The sequence below is a fragment of the Pseudorca crassidens genome, chromosome 3 (genome assembly GCF_039906515.1).
Source record: "Pseudorca crassidens isolate mPseCra1 chromosome 3, mPseCra1.hap1, whole genome shotgun sequence".
Classification (NCBI taxonomy): domain Eukaryota; kingdom Metazoa; phylum Chordata; class Mammalia; order Artiodactyla; family Delphinidae; genus Pseudorca; species Pseudorca crassidens.
Genome location: NC_090298.1, coordinates 12,007,482 through 12,031,369, shown reverse-complemented (window position 1 = coordinate 12,031,369; position 23,888 = coordinate 12,007,482). Strand labels below are relative to the sequence as shown.

General features: G+C 38.9%; 1 protein-coding gene across 4 annotated transcripts in view; it reads left to right on the top strand.

Annotated features, from left to right (window-relative positions):
• The window catches only part of DNAH5 (dynein axonemal heavy chain 5), a 273,570-nt gene that overhangs the window by 206,898 nt on the left and 42,784 nt on the right, over window positions 1-23,888 (top strand). For all 4 annotated transcript variants that reach the window (XM_067730386.1, XM_067730387.1, XM_067730385.1 and 1 more), the window contains 10 exons: window positions 716-947; window positions 2,354-2,468; window positions 2,722-2,898; window positions 8,276-8,479; window positions 12,096-12,275; window positions 15,429-15,566; window positions 19,777-19,912; window positions 20,472-20,788; window positions 21,937-22,092; window positions 22,995-23,177. In XM_067730386.1, coding sequence (XP_067586487.1) covers window positions 716-947; window positions 2,354-2,468; window positions 2,722-2,898; window positions 8,276-8,479; window positions 12,096-12,275; window positions 15,429-15,566; window positions 19,777-19,912; window positions 20,472-20,788; window positions 21,937-22,092; window positions 22,995-23,177 — 1,838 coding nt within the window. The remainder of the gene's footprint in view (window positions 1-715; window positions 948-2,353; window positions 2,469-2,721; window positions 2,899-8,275; window positions 8,480-12,095; window positions 12,276-15,428; window positions 15,567-19,776; window positions 19,913-20,471; window positions 20,789-21,936; window positions 22,093-22,994; window positions 23,178-23,888) is intronic.

Below are 23,888 nucleotides of genomic sequence, written 5' to 3'. Positions count from 1 at the left end.
TCTTTGTACATGTACCAGAAAACAAAGAATTATGATAGGCTTAAAGTCTGTTATAGTTTTGTACATGAAAGGGAAAATAAAATTGTTAATGTCATAGGCCTGGGGCCAAAAATGCTGACATATATCTACCTAGCTGGGGCTATAAAAATGGCATGCATTCCTAAGAATTGTCTTTAGTTTATAAAAATATCCAGTTAACTTGTTTTCTTTTCTTTTCTTTTTTTTTTTACTTTTCGGCCATGCTGCATGGCATGTGGGATCTTAGTTCCCCGACCAGGGATCAGACCCGTGCCCCCTGCATTGGAAACGAAGAGTCTTAACCACTGGACAGCCAGGGAAGTCCCAACTTAAAAAAAAAATTTTTTTTAATTGCAGTATAGTTGATTTACAATGTTGTGTTAGTTTCTGCTGTACAGCAAAGTGAGTCAGTTATACATATACATATATCCACTTGTTTTTAGATTCTATTCTCATATAGGTCATTACAGAGTATTGAATAGGGTTCTTTGCATTATTCAGTAGGTTCTTATTAATTATCTATTCTATATATAGTAGTGTGTATATGTCAATCCCAATCTCCCAATTTATTCCTTCTGCCTCTTTTCACCCCTGGTAACCATAAATTTGTTTTCTACATCTGTGACTCAAGACAGTTAACTTTTAAAATGGTATTTCTCTTTCATATTTCACATGCTGTTGTCTTTATTCTTTCTAGTGTCTGAACACTTCCTCTCTTCCTATGATATTGACTGCAGTTTGGAAACCAAGAAGGAAGTGGTCCAGTGCATGGGCTCCTTCCAGGATGGGGTAGCTGAGAAGTGTGTTGATTATTTCCAGAGATTCCGACGTTCTACCCATGTGACACCCAAATCATACCTCTCCTTTATTCAGGGCTATAAGTTCATATATGGAGAAAAGCATGTGGAAGTGCAAACTCTGGCCAACAGGTAAGTGTGAGGATCAAATACAAAGTTTTTTTTTTTTTTTCTTTTGCGGTACGTGGGCCTCTCACTGTTGTGGCCTCTCCCGTTGCGGAGCACAGGCTACGGACGCGGAGGCTCAGCTGCCATGGCTCACGGGCCCAGCCGCTCCGCGACATGCGGGATCCTCCTGGACCGGGGCACGAACCCGTGTCCCCTGCATCGGCAGGCAGACTCTCAACCACTGCGCCACCAGGGAAGCCCCAAATACAAAGTTATTTTAAAGCAACAGCTTTTAACTAGGGGCAAATTTGCTCCTAGTGGACATTTTGCAATAACTGGAGACCTTTTTGTTTGTTACAACTAGGGTGGAGGGGGTGGAGAGGTGCTACTGGCATCCAAAGAGTTAGCGGTCAGGGATGCTGCTAAACATCCTAACAGTGCACAGGACCATCCTCCACGGCAAAGTGTTATTCAGCCCCGAATACCACTAGTGCTGAGACTGAGAAACCTTCCTCTCAAGTTTGTTCAAAGGATTATTCCCTGGTTGCTAGGGGCTTTTTCTTGCCCAATAGAATTAAATGTTGCCAAGTTTTCATGTGGCCTCCCACTTTCTATAATATTGAATGACAATAATAGAAACCGTGGACCTGGAAGAAAGCTGAGAATACAGACATCCCCTCCCCGCTCTACTCATCTCTTTCTTCCTGCACATTCTGAGTGTCTGGGATAGAAAAGTCTGCTTGGTGCTTACGTTCTCTGCATAGTAAAACCCTATTCACTGAAGCTTGTTCCCTAGTTCCCTGCTCTGCCTTGCTCTTTTCTGAACACTTATATCTTCTGCCTGAATATAGCCAAGAATCAGCCAAGGTTGTTACATAAGGGACCTCTGGGTGGGTGATTGGACTGAATGACTCTGAGGCCTCCTGTCTTTAAGATCACATTATTTCAGAGTCAAGCAGGCAGTCGGGCCCTTCACGAGGCTGTTCTGATGGCTTTAAATTTGTTTCTTTGCTTGATCCCAAATCTTTCTTCTTTTAATTTCATTGGTCTCGTTAGAAAAACAGAGGTTATATATTTCCCTTTCTCCATGATAAGACTTCAAGCATTTGAAGTCTATTGTCTTTTAGCTAAAGTTCGTTAAGCATGTTTCCTGCACGAGACAGGTTCTAGACACTGTCGTTCCTCATGTCACGCAGTGTTCTTAGCAGACTTACTCTTTTCACACATGGTCTATGAAGAACATACAATTGTCTTTAGTGTGGAATCCAGCCTGGACATTTACTCTCTTTGTCAAGCCCTCTCGGGTTTGCTACTGTATATACATTATTCTTCAAATATGACCATTACTATATATATCAGTAGACCAGCGCTTAGAAAATGTGGCCGAGAACCACACGTTTTACACTCCCCACTTGGATTTTTAATCTCAGAATGAATACTGGATTGGAAAAGCTAAAAGAAGCTTCGGAGTCTGTTGCGGCCCTGAGCAAAGAATTGGAAGTGAAAGAAAAGGAGCTCCAAATGGCCAATGATAAAGCCGACACAGTGAGTAGACATCGACACGTGGACCATATTCATTTTGAATTCCCAGCTCATAAATGTTAATGATGTATGCTCCTTCACTAAATTATAACCATGGAAGCGCAAATTATTTATTTCCATTAGAATACCATACTCTTAATTCTATGCACGAAGAATTGTGTCAGTGGACAAAATCAACAAATCAAGGCAAAACTGTGCATTTCCAGCTGGGTCTGTGGTAATTTTTGATGTACTTTCTTGTTTTATATTAAATTAGGTCTTAAAAGAAGTGACAATGAAAGCACAGGCTGCCGAAAAGGTCAAAGTTGAGGTACAGAAGGTGAAGGACAAAGCCCAGGCCATTGTTGACAGCATCTCTAAAGATAAAGCCATTGCTGAGGAAAAGCTGGAAGCAGCAAAGCCAGCGTTAGAAGAAGCAGAAGCAGCCTTGCAGGTATATCTTTGTGATATAACAGATGCCACCTTTTAGGGCCTTGGAGGAAGATTAAGGCAGAAAAGATGAATAACAACAAGGAAATGTTCTACCGCTTCAGATGAAAGCTCTTTCTACTGGAATGATTTCAAGTCATATTTTCTGCTTGGAGATGTTATTTGAGATTTTTAGATACTGCACATGGCACTTCACATCTCATCTTCCTCACTCATGAGTGATGGGCAGTGTCATACAATGGTGATCTGGAGTCCTGGGTTCTCATTTCAACTCTGTAACCAATAAGCTATGTGACATTGGGAAAGTCACATAAAATTTCTAAAATAATATTTCTTTTTCACTCATTCATTGTGGACGTTGGAGTAGGTTGGTAAGATACAACATTCTCTGAGTGTGTATATGAATTATCCAAATAAAGGACTACTGAGCTAACGTACCACGTTAACGTCAGAGTTCCAACACAGTTACTCAGTGCGATTGTGTGGCAAGAACAGAAATGGTGAAATTAGGAAAGAGGTTGGGTTCAGAGAAAATATGTTGAGTTTAGTGAAATAGGCCACACCTTCAAGGGCTGGTCGAGTTTGGAAGACCCAATTTGAGATGTTTTGGACTCACAATTGCTTTTACTTTAGTCTTAGTCAACTACTGCCTTATGTTATTGATTCCTGGCTTAGAATGTGGCTGAAGAAATGGAACACTGCTGATCTGTCCACTGCTAATTCAAGTTATATAACCTCAATTGAACATGCATCATTACTTGATAATGTAATTATTATTTTTCACCACCTTCTCAGCACACCACCTGAAACATTTCTAAATGCTTTTGATCCAAGTTAAGTCTTTAAGCTTTCTGAGTCAATATACAACATATTGTATAAGAGAATTTCTACTCTTTTGAGACAATGAAGATATTGTCTTCTTTTTTTATCTTTCCAATTTTCACGCTACTGTTTTATGTGATATATCTTTCCTTATTTTTTCTCCATCCCTCCTTGCACTGGCTAAACTGTCCTCCTTAATCCTTGAAGTCCTCCAGGGTCTTTAGTCTCTCAGATTGGTGGGTACCTCATCTCCCCCACCCCACTTTTAAAAAGCCAATTTATGAAGGTAAGATTGACGTATAAAAAGCTGTACGTATTTAATCCGTATAGCTCACTGAGTTTGGGATGAGTGTATGCCTATGAAGCCATCACCATCTTCAGGGCCATAGATATATTCATCAATGCCCAAAGTTTCCTCCAGCTCCCTTTATTATTATTACTATTTTTTGTGATAAGAACACAGCTTAAGCTCTACCCCCTTAACAAATTTTAAGTATGCAATAAAGTATTGATAACTATGGGCACTATGCTGTGTAGTAGATCTCTAGAATTTATTTATCTCGCATAACGAAAACTATGTACTCTTTTTAAAAAAATTTTTTTTACATCTTTATTGGAGTATAATTGCTTTACAATGGTGTGTTATTTTCTGCTATATAACAAAGTGAATCAGTTATACATATACATATGTTCCCATATCTCTTCCCTCTTGCGTCTCCCTCCCTCCCACCCTCCCTATCCCACCCCTCTAGGTGGTCACAAAGCACTGAGCTGATCTCCCTGTGCTATGTGACTGCTTCCCACTAGCTATCTATTTTACATTTGGTAGTGCATATATGTCTATATATACACTACCACTCTTTCACTTTGTCCCAGCCTACCCTTACCCCTCCCCATGTCTTCAAGTCCATTCTCTAGTAGGTCTGCATCTTTATTCCCATCTTGCCCCTAGGTTCTTCATGACCATTTCATTTTTTTTTTTTTTTTTAGATTCCATATATATGTGTTAGCACACAGTATTTGTTTTTCTCTTTCTGACTTACTTCACTCTGTATGACAGACTCTAGGTCCATCCACCTCACTACAAATAACTCAATTTCGTTTCTTTTTATGGCTAATATTCCATTGTATATATGTGCCACATCTTCTTTATCCATTCATCTGTCGATGGACACTTAGGTTGGTTCCATGTCATGGCTATTGTAAATAGAGCTGCAATGAACATTGTGGTACATGACTCTTTTTGAATTATGGTTTTCTCAGGGTATATGCCCAGTAGTGGGATTGCTGGGTTGTATGGTAGAAAACTTTGTACTCTTTGACCATCACCTTCCCATTTGCTTCTTCCTCCAGTCCCTGGCAACCACCCTTCTACTGTCTGCTTCTATGAATCTGTTTTAGATTCCACATATAAATGAGATCGTGCAGTATTTGTGTTTCTTTTTAGCTTATTTCGCTTGTCATAATGTCCTCCAGATCCATCCATATTGTTGCAAATGGCAGGATTTCCATTTTTTTTAAAGGCTGAATAACATTCCATTGTATGTAAATACCACATTTTCTTTGTCCATTCATCCGCCAATGGACATTTACGTTGCTTCCATATCTTGGCCATTGTGAATAATACTGCAGTGAACGTGGGGGTGCAGATATCTCTTTAAGATCCTGGACCTCATCCTCCCCCTGCCCCTTTTAAGGTACTCCGGCTTCACCGAGAGTCTCTGATCAACAGAGAGAAGACAATGATTGTGTAACTTCTAAACCTTTATTGAACTCATGATACCTAACAGCATCATAGGAACTGAGCATATGGTATCTCAGTTCTTACACATTTACATTTTCGCAAGATTTAAAAGCTTAGCATTTGTTTTGATATTATAAAATATTTTCCAGTATCCTTCTAATTTAGTACTCTCTACCACTAAAATATTCAACATAATCATCAATGCAGAAATGTGTGGGAACAGGGGTAAGGTGAGGGAGTATATAGGAGAGGTTTTCAATAATTTCCTTCATTGGTTCTGTCTGCATTTTATTGCCTCTTTATGAGCTTTTGAAATCTTGAAGTCTGGTACTACTAATTTATACTAAGAAAGTTCTGGGTACATCCAAACTCTCTTTTGGCATCAGGCCACGTAAATCTACACAACAAATAAGGTAACAGCAAAGAATGTGTCTCATCCTATCTCAGTGCTCACCTGACTTGACACAAATATATATAAATATGTATTTATATATAACAGCCATATTGCTTTGCCTGCAGAAAAAAAAACAGGAATCTAATACTTAGCTGAAATAAGTTGCACTTCAGATATACTCCTCTCCCGGACTCTTTTTACCTGGGTACCTAACATAATTGAGCCCAATTCTGTTTGAAAATTCCCCCTTTTAAAGCTAAAGTGAAAATAAACAAATAGGACCTAATCAAACTTATAAGGTTTTGCACAGCAACGGAAACCATAAACAAAACAAAAAAGACAACCTACGGACTGGGAAAAAATGTTCGCAAATGATGAGACCGACAAGGGCTTAATTTCCAAAATATACAAATGGCTCATATAGCTCAATATCAAAAAAACAAACCACCCAATCAAAAAATGGGCAGAAGATCTAAATAGACATTTCTCCAAAGAAGACATACAGATGGCCAATAGGCACATGAAAAGATGCTCAATACCACTAATTATTAGACAAATGCAAATCAAAAGTACAATGAGATACCACTTCACAGGGGTCGGAATGGCCAACATCGAAAAGTCTACAAATAATAAACGCTGGAAGGGTGTGGAGAAAAGGGAACCCTCCTACATTTTTGGTGGGAATGTAAATTGGTGCAGCCACTATGGAGAACAGTATGGAGGTTCCTTAAAAAACTAAAAGTAGAACTACCATATGATCCAGCAATCCTGCTCCTGGATATATATCCAGAGAAAACTATAATTTGAAAAGATACATGAACCCCAGTTTTCACTGAAGCACTATTTACAATAGCCAAGACATGGAAGCAACCTAAACGTCCATCGACAGAGGAATGGATAAAAAAGATGAGGTATATACATACAATGGAATACTAATCAGCCATAAAAAAGAATGAAATAATGCCATTTGCAGCAACATGGATGGACCTAGAGATTATCATACTAAGTGAAGTAAGTCAGACAGAGAAAGACAAATACCATATGATATCACTTATATGTGGAATCTAAAATATGGCACAAATGAAATTATCTATGAAACAGAAACAGACTCACAGACACAGAGAACAGACTTGTGGTTGCCAAGGGGGAGGTGGGGAAAGGTTCGATTGGGAGTTTGGGGTTAGCAGATGCAAACTATTACATATATATGTATAACTGAATCACTGTGCTGTACACCTGAAACTAACACAGCATCGTAAGTCAACTATACTTCAATAAAGTAAATTTTAAAACAAACAAATAAAAAGCTAAAGTGAAATAAGCATGTCCAGCTCTTTTATATCCACTTTAATTTGATCCTTCTTTCCCTATTGGCAGGTATTATATTTCTCTCCTTTCTTTTATAGCCAAGCATCTCAAATTAAGGTCTATCTGCAATTTTCAGTTCTTTACCACAAATTCCCCTTCACTTCCAGCTGTCTAGAATTCACAAATGCTAGTGTGTTGAAACAAACCTTTTCAAAGTAGATAGTTCCATTTCTAATGACCAAGTTCAGTGGTTTTCTTCTTTTTTGTCCCAATTCTCAGAGAAAAGATCATTAGCTTTGATGTGAAGGGAGTTTGTACCTTTCTTTGACAGGAGGGATGCCAATACAAATCGGATGGAAGGTTTTTCAAGACGTAGAAGGAATTAATGTACACTATGTCCTAGAAATAGGACAGTGTCATATGCCTATCTTTAATATTTTTCCAATGTTTATTCCATAAAGAGTTTGATAGAACAGTTATCGACTACAACAAGTCTAGGTGACTATTAAGTAATTTTCTGTATAAGAATCTCTGTACTAGAAATGGAACAGAACTTTTCTAAGAGCTTAGTGAAATTCCTATTGCTCAAGTTCCATCATTTAAAGGTTAGTTCCCAGCTAAGAAACCTCTAACTATTCAATCTGGCAGCCCTGAGGCTACAACTAGTGTCAGTCCCTGGTGACAAGTCTTAAGAGAGAGAGGCAGATTCTTGACCTACATAACTAATGAGTAAAAAAAAGCACTGCAAATTCTGGAGTTTTCCTGGTTTAGAATCCCTGGAATCTACTTAAGTGCTGACGATTCTTTTCCTTTCAGGTAAGTTTTTTTCTGAGGCTAAGTTGTCGTTACAATTTTAGAGAAGTCACAGCTCCTTATCTGCTCGCGAACACGCCTCTCACTATATCTCCTTTGGCTGTCACTTTGAATTGTAAAAATGTGAACTTTGGGGGATGTGTGGTTTTTCTTGGGGATTAAATATGCATCTAGCTCCCATGACTGCATCAAACTTAAAAATGCCTTCTTTCCTCTGTTGAAGTAGTAGCCTTTAGAGAGTAAAGGTTTGTTTTCACTTATCTTGTCTGAGATTGGGTGATGACCTCCTTTCCTCCCCAGACCATCAAGCCTTCTGACATTGCTACTGTCCGCACGCTGGGCCGACCCCCACATCTCATCATGAGGATCATGGATTGCGTGCTGCTGCTGTTTCAGAGGAAAGTCAGTGCAGTGAAAATTGACCTGGCAAAAGGCTGTACAATTCCTTCCTGGCAGGAATCTTTAAAACTGATGACCACAGGAAACTTTTTACAGAATTTACAGGTTGGTGGTTCAATAATGATGGGCTAGGAGGGGACTCAGACTTCATTAGAGTATCTGGGTCCTTTAATAGAGGACGTTTCTGAAGAGAATCTACCCTGTGGACATATTTTTAACTTACTAATTTTTTTCATCTTTATTGGGGTTTAATTGATAAATAACACTTTTATATAATTAAGGTGTATGACTTGATGTTTTGATATATGTTAATACATTGTGAAATGATTTCACCAAAATCCATCCACTAAATCCAATAAATAGCCAATTAAATATCCATCACCTCACATAATTACCGTTTTTTCCTTTTTTTTTGTGGTGAGAGCATTTAAGATCTACCCTCCTAGCAAATTTCAAGTAAACAATACAGTATTGTTAACGATATTCACATTGCTGTACATTAGGTCCCCAGGACCTTCTCATCTTGCATAAGTGACCCTTGACCCTTGACCAACATCTTCCCCTTTCTTCCTCCCCCCAGCTCCTGGCTACCACCATTCTATTCTCTGCTTCTATGCGTTTGACTATTATAAGTGACACCATGAAGACTTTGTCTCTCTCTGGCTTATAGCACTTCGCATAATGGTCCATCCATGTTGTCACAAATGGCAGAATTTCCTTCTGTTTTAAGCCTGAATAATAGTCAACATACATATTTTCAACTTATATTTACGTATTTTTTCAGAGTAGAATTTCTCTTTCAAATATAAGACATTGTAAGTATTAGAGCTTTTCCTGGCAGATTTTAGGCATATTAAAACATCATCAGCAGCATATTTCAGTAAAAGTTAAAAAAATCATTTTAAGGAACCCAAACATATGTGCATATATTATTTTCATATGAGTACATATATATTTTTATTTCACAAGTCTCAATTGTAATTTTTTGAGTATTGCATCTTTTAAATTTTATTATGAGGTAACATTTACATATGATAAAATGCACAAATTTAAAGTGTATATTGTAAATCAACTACACTCCAATATAAAATAAAAATTTAATTAAAAAAAGGGTATAGCTTAATGAATATTTACATATGTCTATACCTATTAATGAACACTGAAATCAAGATTTGTATTTCCAGACCCCAGCAATCTCTTTTGTGTCCCAACACAGTCAGTAATCTCCCCTAAGATAAACATTATTCTGACCTTTATCCCAATAATTAGTTTCACCTGTTTTGAAATTTACGTACATGAAATCATATCATATGAACTCTTTTGTTTTGACCTCTTTCATTCAACACATCTGTGAGATTCTTTCTTATTGTTGCACAGGACAGTATTTCATCCTTTTTTCATTGCTACACAGCTTTCCAGTAGATGAATATGCAATAGTGTGTGACAAATGTTTAACAACCGGTTCTCTGGTGAGAAAAAAGAAAAAGCTCTGATTTGTAGTGTTTGCCAATTTTCATAGTGTAAATATCCCCACAATGGCTGATTTCAAGCTACCAAAATAATGTTGCTGAATGTAGAGTTGGGAAGAGGTACATGGTAGCATGCTGTGATAAGGTAGTCCCACTGGGTAGATACAATAAATGTAAATGACCTCAAAAATGTAGATAGTAAAATGTAGCAAAATAATTAGAAGGTGATGACTTTTGACTATACATTATTTTTGTTCAAAATAACATTTAATTGTAAGTTTTTATAATTTAATTTAAAATAATGGCTGTATTTAACAAGTCTGTACAATTTCTGAAAATTTAGTAATCGTTTCTCATAAGTTTATATCTACCAGCACCAGCGTGAAATGCTGTAATGCGCTTTAATTTGTTTGTCCTTGTATCGTTAATGGATTTTTGAGACGTTACTAGTTTTGGGCTATTATAAATAAAGCTACTATGAATATTGGTCATTTAGTGGGCATGTTTTCATTTCTATTGGCTCTATACTCAGGAGTGGAATTTCTGGGTCTTAGGTTATACATTTAATCAGCCTTAGTAGATAGTGCCAAAGAGGTTTCAAAAATTGTTGTGTCAGTTTACATACCCGCAAGCAGTGTATAAGTTGCTCCATGTCTTAACCATTTTCTACTTTTAGCTATTCTGTTGGGTTTGTTGTGTTGTCTTATTATTGTGGGTTAGTTTGCATTTCTCTGATGACAAATGATGCTGAAAAGCTTTTCATCAGTTTATGAGCCCTTTGGGAACTCTTTGGTTAAGTGCCTGTACATTTAAATGTACAGATCTCCTGTACATTTAAATTTTTTATTATTTTGTAGAATTTATATATAAAATATGGGTAATTTGTCATTTATATGTTTGCAAATATCTTCTCCCACTTTCTGCCTTAGTTGTTCATTCCATTAATGGTGTCTTTTGATAAGGAGATATTCTTAAGTTTAGTATAGTCCAATTTATCAATATTTTCCTTACAGTGCTTTCTGTGTTCTGTTTAGGAAATCTTTGCCCATCTCTAAGGCAGAATAAATGCTTCTGTGTTTTCTTCTGGCAGTTATATTGTTTTATCTTTAATATTTAGATCTTGAGACAACTAACTGGGAATACCCATCCCCCATCCATAACCCAAGCAGTAACTTCAGCACTGTCTTTCATTCAGTTTTTAATTTATCATTGCCCAAGTGGCTGCTATGGCCAGAGCATCTTGTGAGGCGCCTTACAGCAGCTATAACACCAAATAGCTTCTGAAACCAGTGGGCCATACAGACTCATTTCAGATAATTAAAATAGAAGCCTCTGTGATATAAGGGCCACCATGAAGGAATAACATGCTATTTGATTGGATAGGAGGTAGTGATTAATCAGACTGAACATGTGGAATGGCAGTGGTCCTTGGGTAGGGGGGAGCTTAAAAAGCGTCCACTGAAAAATGTGCTGTGGAATTGCACTTGCCTTATATACCTAGTGCAAAGCCACTGCTCTTGGAAGCAACCTCGCTATTTGCCTTTTGTCACCACCATCCTTCTGTTGTTCCCAGATATTCTTCTGGCTTCAGTATTTTTCAAGTCTCATAAAAGAAACTTGCATTTAAAGAGGTCTGGATGAAAGTGTGTTTTGCTCTGTGTTATGTATGTTCTGTGAAGGCTTATTTCTTTGAATTATTTAGGTGCTAAGTTTCTTTCTACTTGGAAAATATTTAATTATCCTCGGTTAGATGATCAAACACCACTTTTCAAAGATCCAATTTCATTGTTTGGTCAGTCTTCTCTCTTAATACAAGAAGGCCCTCATAATCAATTTCTGCTACTATTTTAAAATTTTATCCCTCCAGAAAAGAACAATTATCTCATAATCTTGATAGTTCTATGATTAAAAGTTAATTCATCACCCTGAAGGCCTAATGTCCAAATTATTTTCTTCACATTTCAGGTGAGTTTAATAGAACCTCCCTCTGAATGCATTAAGCATTTAGTTGCTGCTAAATATTTATGTCTAAATATATATGCTTTACATTTTTATATACAATGCTAAATATATGTACCATTTCATATGCCTAAATAGATATGATTTTTGCCTAATAACCTGAAATATCAACAAAATATGATATCATTCATCCATTCTTGGTTTTAACAGTTTCAGTGGCGTTGTGAGCATAATGCGATTATGACTTCATGGAAAGAGGTATTTTGACTTTATATTACTCCATTCTTCCATAGCAATTCCCCAAAGACACAATCAATGAAGAAGTGATAGAATTTTTGAATCCTTACTTTGAGATGGCAGACTACAACATCGAAACTGCTAAACGTGTATGTGGGAATGTAGCGGGGCTTTGTTCCTGGACCAAGGCCATGGCTTCCTTCTTTTCTATAAACAGAGAGGTGTTGCCCCTGAAGGTAAGCCTCCTCGGTGGAACTGCAGAACGTGTGCCGGCAGGGGGGTCTTTGAGTCAACTGGGCTTGTCTTTCATGCAACACAGAAGCCTCAGGTTTTATTGTACCCAAGTCCACGGGGAGAGCTAGCGATAGACAGGCCGAGCATAGGATGTTTCTTTCTTCTCTGTAATCCAACTCCAATTGGTATTGTCTGAGCCTTAAGCATGGACTCTCTACAAGGGTACTAAGTCCATTGTGGGCTGCTGGACACTTTTTTCCCCCACAATGTCAACTTGAAAAAAAGAAACACAGGAAACTCTAGCATAGGATCCACCAACAATGTCCAAGATCTCCTGCCAGGGACTCAGGTGAATGAGGCAGGGTGGACACAGTCACTGGTGTCTGGTCTTGGCTGCAGGGACAACATAGTATTTATTCCCTCTCCCTCTCTTGTCCCTCAGGAAAGAAACCGAATATCATCCTTTATTTAAAATGATTTGAGAGCATACCAGTGTTTCCCTTTGAGTAATTGCATTTCTCAGCTTCATTTGTCCACATCCCCCCAGCATTCAGTGACACTCAGTCTTTAGCAGATGGAGAGGCAAGTACCTGTCTTGAAAATGAAATACTGATGCCTCAGAACTCATACGTTATGGCTTTGTTGATTATTTTGCTTTTTGTAAGTCTGATCTTACTCAACCATCAACTAAAATCCACGTACACTTATAAACTACCCAAGGAACTTAATAATCACGCTAAAAATAATCAAGAATGAAAAGAACATAGGGATCCAGTTGCAAGTCCCATTTTATTTTCTCATTGTTCCCATATCAGGGCCATTTATTCAGTGGTGGAGGCCCTTGGGGTCCAAGGGCAACTTAAAAGAGAAGGGATTCATTTGGCTCAGAGATTTTTAGAGCAAATAGTTGATGTCATCCTGTTGGGCATTGCGGATTTGGGGACCAATGAAGACTCCAACATAGCTCACAATCGGACATTCTGATATTGACTGAATTATAACAACCATATCCAGTGAAAAGTACAGGGCATCCTTTGCAAATATTTCCAGTGGGTAAGCATACATAAGTGTCTTTAAGGGAATTACAGTCGAATTCACAATGGGGAGTTTTTATTTTGTTGCAGTTGCTTTAAATAAAATGAGCTGAAACCAGTACAAAATAATGGATGCTCTGAACAAGCCTTACATAAGAACAATGACATCTCCTCCCTTACATTCTGTACGTTTCAGGCTCCACCCAGTCCCAGGACGACATAGGTCCTACAGTAGGAAGTGAAGGGAACACAGTCAGAGGGGGGACCTTTTACTTGTGCCTGGAACCTATGCTTCTCTTCTGAGAAGCCTGTGCTGGGAGTGCCCCTATGTCCTTAGGAGCACCCAGCATCTGGGAGTCTTCAGTTTGTCAGGTCTCTCCTAATTGCCATTGTCAGAAAAATAAATGTAGTTATGCAGATGCTACACATTCACTGCTTAGAGGGAAGTAGAAGACAAAGAAAGGGCAGGTTATCATCGGCAGCTCTGCTCAATATATTAAGAAATACAGACCAAGAGCTCTAACTTCACTTATTCCTAGAGGGGCTTCACTTGCGAACTCCTGCTTTCCAAGTAAAGAGGGATTGAGGACACTCCTTAAACTCCTGGGGGAACCTCTTCACCACTAATTAGTGAAGGAGGCTCTTCTTTCATCTTACAATTCCTATAGATGGGCCAAGTGACTTCTAGTAGTGAGTAAACTTAAACAAATTTAATTATAAGAGTAGCAATTTAGATTCTATTCAGTTTCATTCATATGAGATTTCTCCTTTGACACTCTTTGAAAACCAGTAAATGTTAGTTTACATAAGCAAAACATAACAACAGTAGAGTCTTAAATATTGAACACGGATAATAAAAATAATAATATCTATTGTATTATTTAATCAAACTCTTGTTATATGCCAGGTCCCAGACTTGGGTTTTTACATATGTTATTTTATGTAATACACACACACACACACACACACACACACACTCACAAATCCTAGGAGGTAGTTTTTCAATATCTTAATGGAGAAACTGAGGCTTGCAGAGTTTAAGTAATCTTAATAGAGTCCTATGGCTTCTAAGGTGAGCAGCTGGATTTGAAAGATTTTATACCCTTTGATTAGTAGCTTTTGAGAGTTTCATTAAAAAAATTCGTATTATTATTATTATTTTTATTGGAGTGTAGTTGCTTTACAATGTTGTGTTAGCTTCTCCTGTAGCATGAAGTAAATAAGCTATATGTATATATATATCCCCCTCCCTCTTGAGTAAAGTCCTAGAAAATATTCAAGATCTTTGGGGCTGCAGTAGTTTGACATTAGTGGGTTACTTTAGTAAGACTTAAAGGGAGAACATTGATTTCAAATTTTTTTTGAAAGGATTTTAATTCCATGGACTATTTTCTACACCTCATCTTTTTCCAATATTGCTTTGATTATGTCTTTTGAGTCTTTTTTAGTAGCTTCCTAAAAGCAAATATTATTATTTGGTCACAGCTCAAGTATCTGTTCTTTTCTGGATGGCAAGCAATATATGCAAATGACAGGCATGCTATCAAGTCCATCACCACCCATAAAACCTAGATCTTTATATTCAGTGGTTAATCATGTTTCATCCTTTGTCTTGTTTTAACATCCTCATTAACAGTGATGAGCCCTGCTAGGCAGATGGTTCTAAATATTCAGATTCTTTTTTTCTACAACTCAATATTAAAATGTTCTGTGATTTGCCTATATACATTTAATATTACAATGTTTTGATTTAGGGATTGGCAAACTATGGTCCGCAGGCTGAATCTAACCCACCACCTCTATTTGTATGGCTCGTGAAATTTTAAATTAAGTACCTGAACAATAGTCTTGATTTTGCCTCTTGGCCCCAAAAGCCTAAAATATTTACTCTCTGGCACTTTACGGAAAAAATTTGCTGACTCTCTTCTAATGAATTATAAGTTTCTGCTTATAGACATGTCAAGTTCACATTAAGGTTTGTTCCTCACCATGCAATTTGAGAGGAGTCTAGGGGCGGATCAAAGAACAGGTGTTAACACGTGGCTGCTGAGCTCTCAGACTCCGACATGCTGGGTGTTCGGTTTGCTGCCCATCTCTTCACCCTGTGTGTGTCCCGTGCAGGCCAACCTGGTGGTGCAGGAGAATCGCTACATGTTGGCCATGCAGGATCTGCAGAAGGCCCAGGCTGAGCTGGACGACAGGCAAGCCGAGCTGGATGTGGTGCAGGCCGAGTATGAACAGGCCATGACCGAAAAGCAGGTCACTGTCTTCTTGCCGTAGGGGCTTGGGGCGGGTGGTGACGTCACAGGCCCTCCTGGCTGTGGTCAGCCCTTCATTCCTCTCCTGCTTTCTCTCTCCAAGGGTTTGGTTTCCAGCAGGGATTCATTTAATTGATATACGATACAATACACATATACATACATACACACACAGCACATACTCCCTCGCTAAGCCCTGGAGTTTGTTTCTAACGGACACCGAGAGGACCTTTGGTGAGAGGTCAGGATATTCAGCCAAAACAGAAGTTACTGCTGGAAGACGCATGTTCTGAGTTTCCTTATTAACGGTGAGGATAACAGCATCCTGTGCAGCATTTTTAACATATTTTTCAAATCACGTCCTCCCACTTTATCTCATTTAATATTGGAGCAATATCTCATTTAATCTTTCAAGGTAGGCAGGGTAGATATTTTTATTTTACTCTCTTTTTTTTTTTTAGATGTGGGGGTAGGAGTTTATTAATTAATTAATTAATTTTTGCTGTGTTGGGTCTTCGTTTCTGTGCGAGGGCTTTCTCTAGTTGTGGCAAGCGGGGGCCACTCTTTATCGCGGTGCACGGGCCTCTCACTGTCACAGCCTCTCTTGTTGCGGAGCACAGGCTCCAGATGCGCACGCTCAGTAGTTGTGGCTCATGGGCCTAGTTGCTCCGCGGCATGTGGGATCTTCTCAGACCAGGGCTCGAACCCGTGTCCCCTGCATTAGCAGGCAGATTCTCAACCACTGTGCCACCAGGGAAGCCCTATTTTACTCTCATTTTACAGAAAGGAACTTAGGCCCAGAGAGGACAAGAGGAGGACTCCCAGGCATGGGCATTGGTCATAGGGCTGGATTAGACCTTGATCTTCTGATGTCTACTCGGGTCTTTCTGCTGGACCAACGTGCCTGACCACGTGGCTGTGTCCCAGTGACAATGACCACCTACAGCCTTCTCAACCTATGCATGTTTGTAGCTTTAGCACGTTTCAGAATCAAGGCTCGTATATTTCCTCTCCACTGGGCAGCAAGCTCTTTAGTTGATTTATACTCAGTCCGGCTCCACTGGGGCCTCCTTCCTTCTGGTAATAGAGGCAGATTTAACATAAACCTAATGTAGCTTCAGTTTTCTGGCCCCTCACTTGCACAGGCCCCATGAATGCTGGGGTGACTGGGAGTTGTAGAGAGTTCTGTGGGGAGGGGAAACCAGATTATGATTGACAAGCATTTGTGTGTAAGCATTCAGATAGAATACCTGGACATCCCAGGGGAAAGGTACCTGAATTTCTCAATTATCAGGACTTTGTAGTGATTTCTTTCCCCAATTCTCATTACATGTTCACTTTGGTATTTTGTATTTGTAAAAATTCTTTAATGATTTTTTTAAAGTGGTCCCCAGCTTAGATAAGCATCTAGCCTCACAAAATCTGTATCTGCCTCTGAGAAAACCTGTGCTTGATAAATAAGAGCTAGATTCTCTCTGTTCTTTCCTCGATGATTATACGGAGCCCACCTCTGCCTCTTCTCAGCCCTCACTCAGCTGGATTGAGATTCCTGCTCTGTTAGTCTGTTCCCTTATAGGGGTCCCAATGAGGGAATTTAGATAAACATTTCAGTTTCACTATATACAAGATATATGGTATTTCCTCTTAAAGATAAGCCTCCTGAAAACAACATAAGAGCTTTTCAGAAATTTTAGAGAAGTAATTATATATCACCTATTTGGGTTTGTTATTTATGTTCTATGAATTTTACTACCATAACATGAAGAGAAAATTAACTTTGCAATTTGAGCGTCTACTTTAGAAACTGTGAGGAAGACACCTTAATTTCTACCATTTAGACACTCACTTATATCAGGAAGCACTACTACATACCGTAAAAATATTTTTACAGCCTCATTTTATTATGGTTCAGTTTGAACAATTTTGCATTAGTTCGCTCAATAAGCTTTTTTGTTTCTGAATATCCACTATTTGTTAGGTAAGCAATTATAGGGACCACATAAGAATGGCTACTATAAAGGTGTGTCTCTAACTTTAAAACTTGGATCTCAACAAATGTCACATGTTTTTCATTAAGAAAACAAAATCTGGCTGTGTGCCCCCCTGCTCCCAACATGTTGGAGTGAACTTGACCTTTAGTCATTGTGTTGCTCCTTCTTTCTCCATGGGGCTCCGTGAAGAGTCCAGGGAGTTACAGACTGCAGGGGCCAGAGGAGGGCTCTCAAGTCTACAGCTCATGGTCACCACTGGCAACCTCACCACCAGGTCTGTGCAGTCCCTGGAGGGGTGTGTGTCCTGCTGCTCTGTGCACAGGGCAGTCAGTGCCTTTGCAGAGGGTCCGCTTCCACAGGGCCTCCGGGCAGCTAGTCAGACTCTGGGGCACTAGGAGAGAGAGGGCCGGGGGCACTACCCACGGAACGCAAGGAATTCTGCACACTCCCCTAGCCAGGCTTGGAGGGAAAATCTGCTTTTCGGTCCTGTGTGCTCATTTGCTTCTCTCCCATCCTCCATTTCCCAAACCCCTAAAGGAGCCTGGGTTTCCAGAAAGCAACAGCCAGGAGGGGAGGGGTTGGCCATTTTTTATTTGGCCACATGGCAGTGGGGACGGGGAACTTAGGGAGGATAACGTATTAAAAATATCTGTCATGTGAAAAGTTTGTTTTAAAGGTAGGCAGAAATAAATGATGTCGTATTATACTTCCAGCTGACATCTTTCTTCTTGGGGAGAAACAAACAAATATGAATGGTGTCGATGTGTGGGTACACCTCTCAGCTGGGATTTTGGGTTTTCTGCATTAACTCTAGTGGGAAGGAAAACAGAGCAGACTAGAACAAACTGGAACAAATATCTTGCTTCTGAAAAACACTGTATCGTGTTATTATTACAAAAGCAATTCATGTTCCTTATAGAAAATACACATAGGTAACCCTGGAGATGAAGCCTAAAAATATTTTACTCTTTATCATTTCATATCTGCACATATGCCTGATTTACATATATTTAAAATCCATGTAAAATTGTAGCAGATAATTGAGTACATACTGCTTTATAAATTGAATTTTTAGCTAATGACTGTTTTTCTTTAACTTAGTGATTATTTTTCTTAATGATTATATTTTTAATGGCTTCAGAGCATTCTTGTTCACAATATACCATAATCTATGTAAATTATCCTCTATTGTTAGACATTTAGCGTATATATGACATATGTACATTATATAAATATATATAAATATTATACATGAACTTCCAGTGACTGGTCACATAGCCAAATCTTTAGCCATATCCATTATTGTACCATAAGTATACATTTTTACAAATAGAATTAGCAGCTGTCTTTTCAACATAGAGAAATGGAACCATTTGTTTTTTGTTTTTTTTTTTGCGGTACGCGGGCCTGTCACTGCTGTGGCCTCTCCCGTTGCGGAACACAGGCTCCGGCCGCGCAGGCTCAGCGGCCATGGCCCACGGGCCCAGCTGCTCCGTGGCATGTGGGATCCTCCCGGACCGGGGCACGAACCCGCGTCCCCTGCATCGGCAGGCGGACTCTCAACCACTGCACCACCTGGAAAGCCCCTGGAGCCATTTGTTTTTAAGAACAAAGCCCTGAGTGGCGATAGTGTGTGGAAGTCCGGTTACAGGTCTTTTACTGACACAAGAACAGCAGAGAGGGACCTACTAAGTCAGTGTGGCCGGAATTTGCGAATGAGCTTCAGGACTCCACAACCTGAAGACAATCTAAAGTTTCACCTAAAGTAAAAGGAGATGGGCAGTTAGGCAAAGCAGTAATGATGCTAGAACTTTAACATGAGAAATATTCCTCATTTTTAAGTAGGGATATGTATTTCTTTACATTTTGTTGTGCTATGTGATATTAACATGTATGTTGATATTTTATTTCTAATTTTTTGATACGAAAATCATAAATGATGCAAACCTCCATTATTTCTCAGTTTATTAACTCTGGGGAGGGTTTGCCCATTGGCTCAGGGTCCCTCCTGAGGAATCCATCTATGTTCCATAGATAGGGCTTAAGACACAGGCTGGGCTGAGACAGTCCCACAGAAATGGAATCTAACGCTTCCTGTGGAATAAGTGGCTCACATATCTCAGAAAGGAAGATAACATATGATGTTTTAAAATTATGTTTTTGAGCTCCAGGATACATTTATCTGAACAAAGGTTTTCTTCTGCTTCTGTCTGTTTTTAGACCTTGATTGAAGATGCAGAGAGGTGCAGACATAAAATGCAGACCGCTTCCGCGCTGATCGGGGGACTGGCAGGGGAAAGAGAAAGATGGACAGAGCAGAGCAAGGAGTTTGCTGCACAAACCAAAAGACTTGTAGGTATGTAATTCCTTTATTAATGAGATTACGTGTTGACTATGATAGGGAGTGAGCAAACTTACGTTTTAATCAGAATACCTATCAGCACTCTATTACTTCAAATTCCTCTGTGTGTGTGTGTGTGTCCAGCTATTTCAAAAGGATGAATATTGGTCTGGCATTTAGGCAACGCTTATTAGATTTCAACCTCTTATTATCAGGTCATTTTTGAATTCTCCCACGAGTGAATGGCCATATCGATCGAGGTCACTTAGAACGGAGGCTCTGTCTTCTGAGGTTTTGGTGTATCTCTTAAACTCAGAAATCATCCTCTCATATCCAACAAGAGTCAACGTAATCTGGTGCGTGACTACTAGCAGCTATTACTTGGTGGACCATGTGGACTCATTAACAATGAACTAAGCTACTGCTATTCACAAGACACAGCAACTTGTGGTTACAATTTGGTTTCTGAAATTTCGTTTGAAAGAATGGTTGTCTTTTTTTTCATTTCTAACATTCTGCAGAATTACAGGGCTGATCACAGAGTATTTCAGTGATGTTTCGTTTTCCGTTTTAGGGGATGTGTTGTTGGCTACAGCTTTCCTGTCTTATTCTGGTCCGTTTAACCAAGAATTTCGCAATTTGCTGTTAAATGACTGGCAGAAGGAAATGAAAGCCCGGAAAATTCCATTTGGAGACAACCTAAATCTCAATGAGATGTTGATTGATGCTCCTACCATTAGTGAATGGAACCTCCAAGGCCTGCCAAACGATGACCTGTCCATTCAGAATGGAATTATTGTCACAAAGGCATCTCGCTACCCTTTGTTAATAGATCCACAGACTCAAGGGAAGATCTGGGTTAAAAATAAAGAAAACCAAAATGAACTCCAGGTAATCTGGGTTTGAGTCTATTTATGCTACTAATCAATTTTAGTGACCCAGATCAACAAGTATCTGAGAATAAAGAAATATTTCATATTTAGAAATAATTTTATTATTAATATTTAGATATTAGTATTTAGAAATGATTTCTAAAAATTGCATTATTTGCATTCTTGTTGATCTCTCCAATACTGTCTTTCAAAGGTTTCAGACTCCCTTCTGTTAGGTCCTAGGGCCCTCATTCATAAACAGAGCAGGGTGGAGCTATATCACACTAAGTATACAGCACTTTATAAGGACACTCCATAACTATTCCATGATTATTTGTCACAAATATGGTGGTGGTGAGGAAAAGGCAACATTGCCATACAACCTTTACTTGCTTGTCAGTAAAAGGGAATGATGCAGTCAAATGCTCTGGAGCCTCCTTAAAAAACTAAAAATAGAGCTACCATATGATCCTGCAGTCCCACTCCTGGGCATATATCTGGAGAAAACCATAATTCAAAAAGGTACATGCACCCCAATGTTCATTGGAGCACTGTTTACAATAGCTCCGACATGGAAGCAACCTAAATGTCCATCAACAGAGGAATGGATAAAGAAGATGTATATTTATACAGTGGAATATTACCCAGCCATAAAAAAGAATGAAATAATGCTATTTGCAGCAACATGGCTGGACCTAGAGATTATCATACAAAGTGAAGTAAGCCAGACAGAGAAAGACAAATATCATATGATATCACTTATATGTGGAGTGTAAAAAAAAATGATACAAATGAAGTTATATACAAAACAGAAACAGGCTCACAGACATAGAAAACAAACTTATGGTTACCAAAGGGGAAAAGTGGGGGAGATGGATAAATTAGAAGTTTAGGATTGACATAAACCCACTACTATATATAAAATAGATAACCAACAAGGACCTACTATAGAGCACAGGTAGCTATACTCGACATTTTGTAATAACCTATAAGAGAAAAGAATCTGAAAAAAATTATGTATAACTGAATCACTTTGCTGTACACCTGAAACTAACACAACATTGTAAATCAACTATACTTCAATTAAAAAAAATAAATAAGGGATTGATGGTTTGCTAAGGTGAAGAATGGAAACAGTTTAGAGCAGCATTTCGATCTTCTTTCTAGATCACATCTCTAAATCACAAGTACTTCAGAAACCACCTAGAGGACAGTCTTTCTCTTGGAAGGCCCTTGCTTATCGAAGATGTTGCGGAGGAACTAGATCCAGCCCTGGATAATGTTCTGGAGAGAAACTTCATTAAGACCGGGTCTACCTTTAAGGTAGGTTAAACCTATAGATGACAATGTGCAGAATAATTACCATGAGGCCAGGTAAATGTGACGTAGGTGACAGTTTCTCAATAGGCAGCAATTCAAATTTGAGGCATTTGCTTTTCTCTTCTACGCTTCCTGAGTTGGGATCAAGAGCCGTCTTTATAGGAATATCTACTTCACTTGTATAATAAAGTCTGACTCCATTGTGATGTTTGACTTTGGACAGTTTTCAAGCCCTGTCATGACCCTCTCCCCTTCCAGCCCCAATGTGGGCAAGCTGATAAGAAAACGCGGGTCCACTCTCCTTTGGCACTGGTGGGAAGTTCAAATCATGCAGCTGTCTGCTCATGACCATGTCTGGGAAACTTCATCCCAGCCCCATTGGGTAACCACCATAAAACTCTAAAACAGCTTCCCCTCCCTACTTTCTCAAGTGAGGTTTTTTTTGGACCTGTTTGGGAGCCTACCCTAATATTTCCAGAAAGTCTCATGTGAATAATAAACATTTTCATATCTTTTTGTTACATGAGTGACATCATCAGTCTTGACTTCTGAACCAAATTTTGGATGGGGAACCCATCTCACTTCTGCAGTATGATCACAACAATTTTGGTGATAAATTCTCTATATATTGTATGGTGTATATTGAATTAACTTCCTTCCTTCCCCCCTTCCTTCCCTCCCTCCCTACCTCCCTCCCTCCCTTCCTTCCTCTCTTATTTCCATCCTTCTTTCCTTTCATCCTAGTGGCTTAAAGCCCTGTGAATGCCTAATGACCATTTCTTTTTTGGTATACAGATGATCTCTAGGTACACAGCTGTTAAAAGCAATACTGGATCCTATACAAAAAGCACACAGTAAGGTGTATCTCTGTTTTATGACTTTTAACTTTCTTTTTTATAAAAAAGGTGAAGGTCGGTGACAAAGAGGTAGATGTGATGGATGGCTTCAGACTCTACATTACCACCAAGCTGCCCAATCCAGCCTACACCCCTGAAATAAGTGCGCGGACCTCCATCATTGACTTCACTGTCACCATGAAAGGTCTAGAAGATCAGTTACTGGGGAGAGTCATTCTCACAGAGAAGCAGGTGAGTGAAGTATGGCCCTACTGCTTTCTGCATTATGTTGCGATTTTTTCATTGACAAAAATGATATGATGAAAGTTGTAATAGGATTGAGTCTCCTCCTTTAATTCCTATGTTTCTTCCATTATTAATTTCCAAGTGTCTTAAATAACTACTAACCAATTATCTACCCAGTATGTTGCATCTGCATCGCATAAATCGTATAGATCATCAACTGATTTTATATAGGGGACTGGTGTAACTATGAGACTATCAGTCTCAGTATCAGCATCATTGTTCTGGATTTATATTACTTTATTTTTCTGAAGTTTGTTCTATTATTAATTCTAGTCACCTGTTGATTTTTAGCTTTCTAGTACACATCTAGATTTTCTTTCATTCGATTCATTATTATGCTTTTGGAATATAAAATTAAAACGTTTTACTCAGATAACATGACATTGCCAATTCTTATTTGTTATCCAAGAGAGCTCTGTGTATGTTGTGAGAAGATAGAAGTTGGTGACACTAGGTTTCACTGTGCACCTTCTGAGGGCTACCGGATTCATTATGCTCTAAGCATAACTCCATATCTGTTTTCTCTCAATGAAAGATGGCCAATAATTTATAACTTCTGTGTTCTGAGTCACCATTTTCTCCGGGGAACATCTGAGCCTTAAGGAAAGAAATCTGGAGGATTTTAATAGGACTGCTTTGGTGAAACTGCGTGAACTC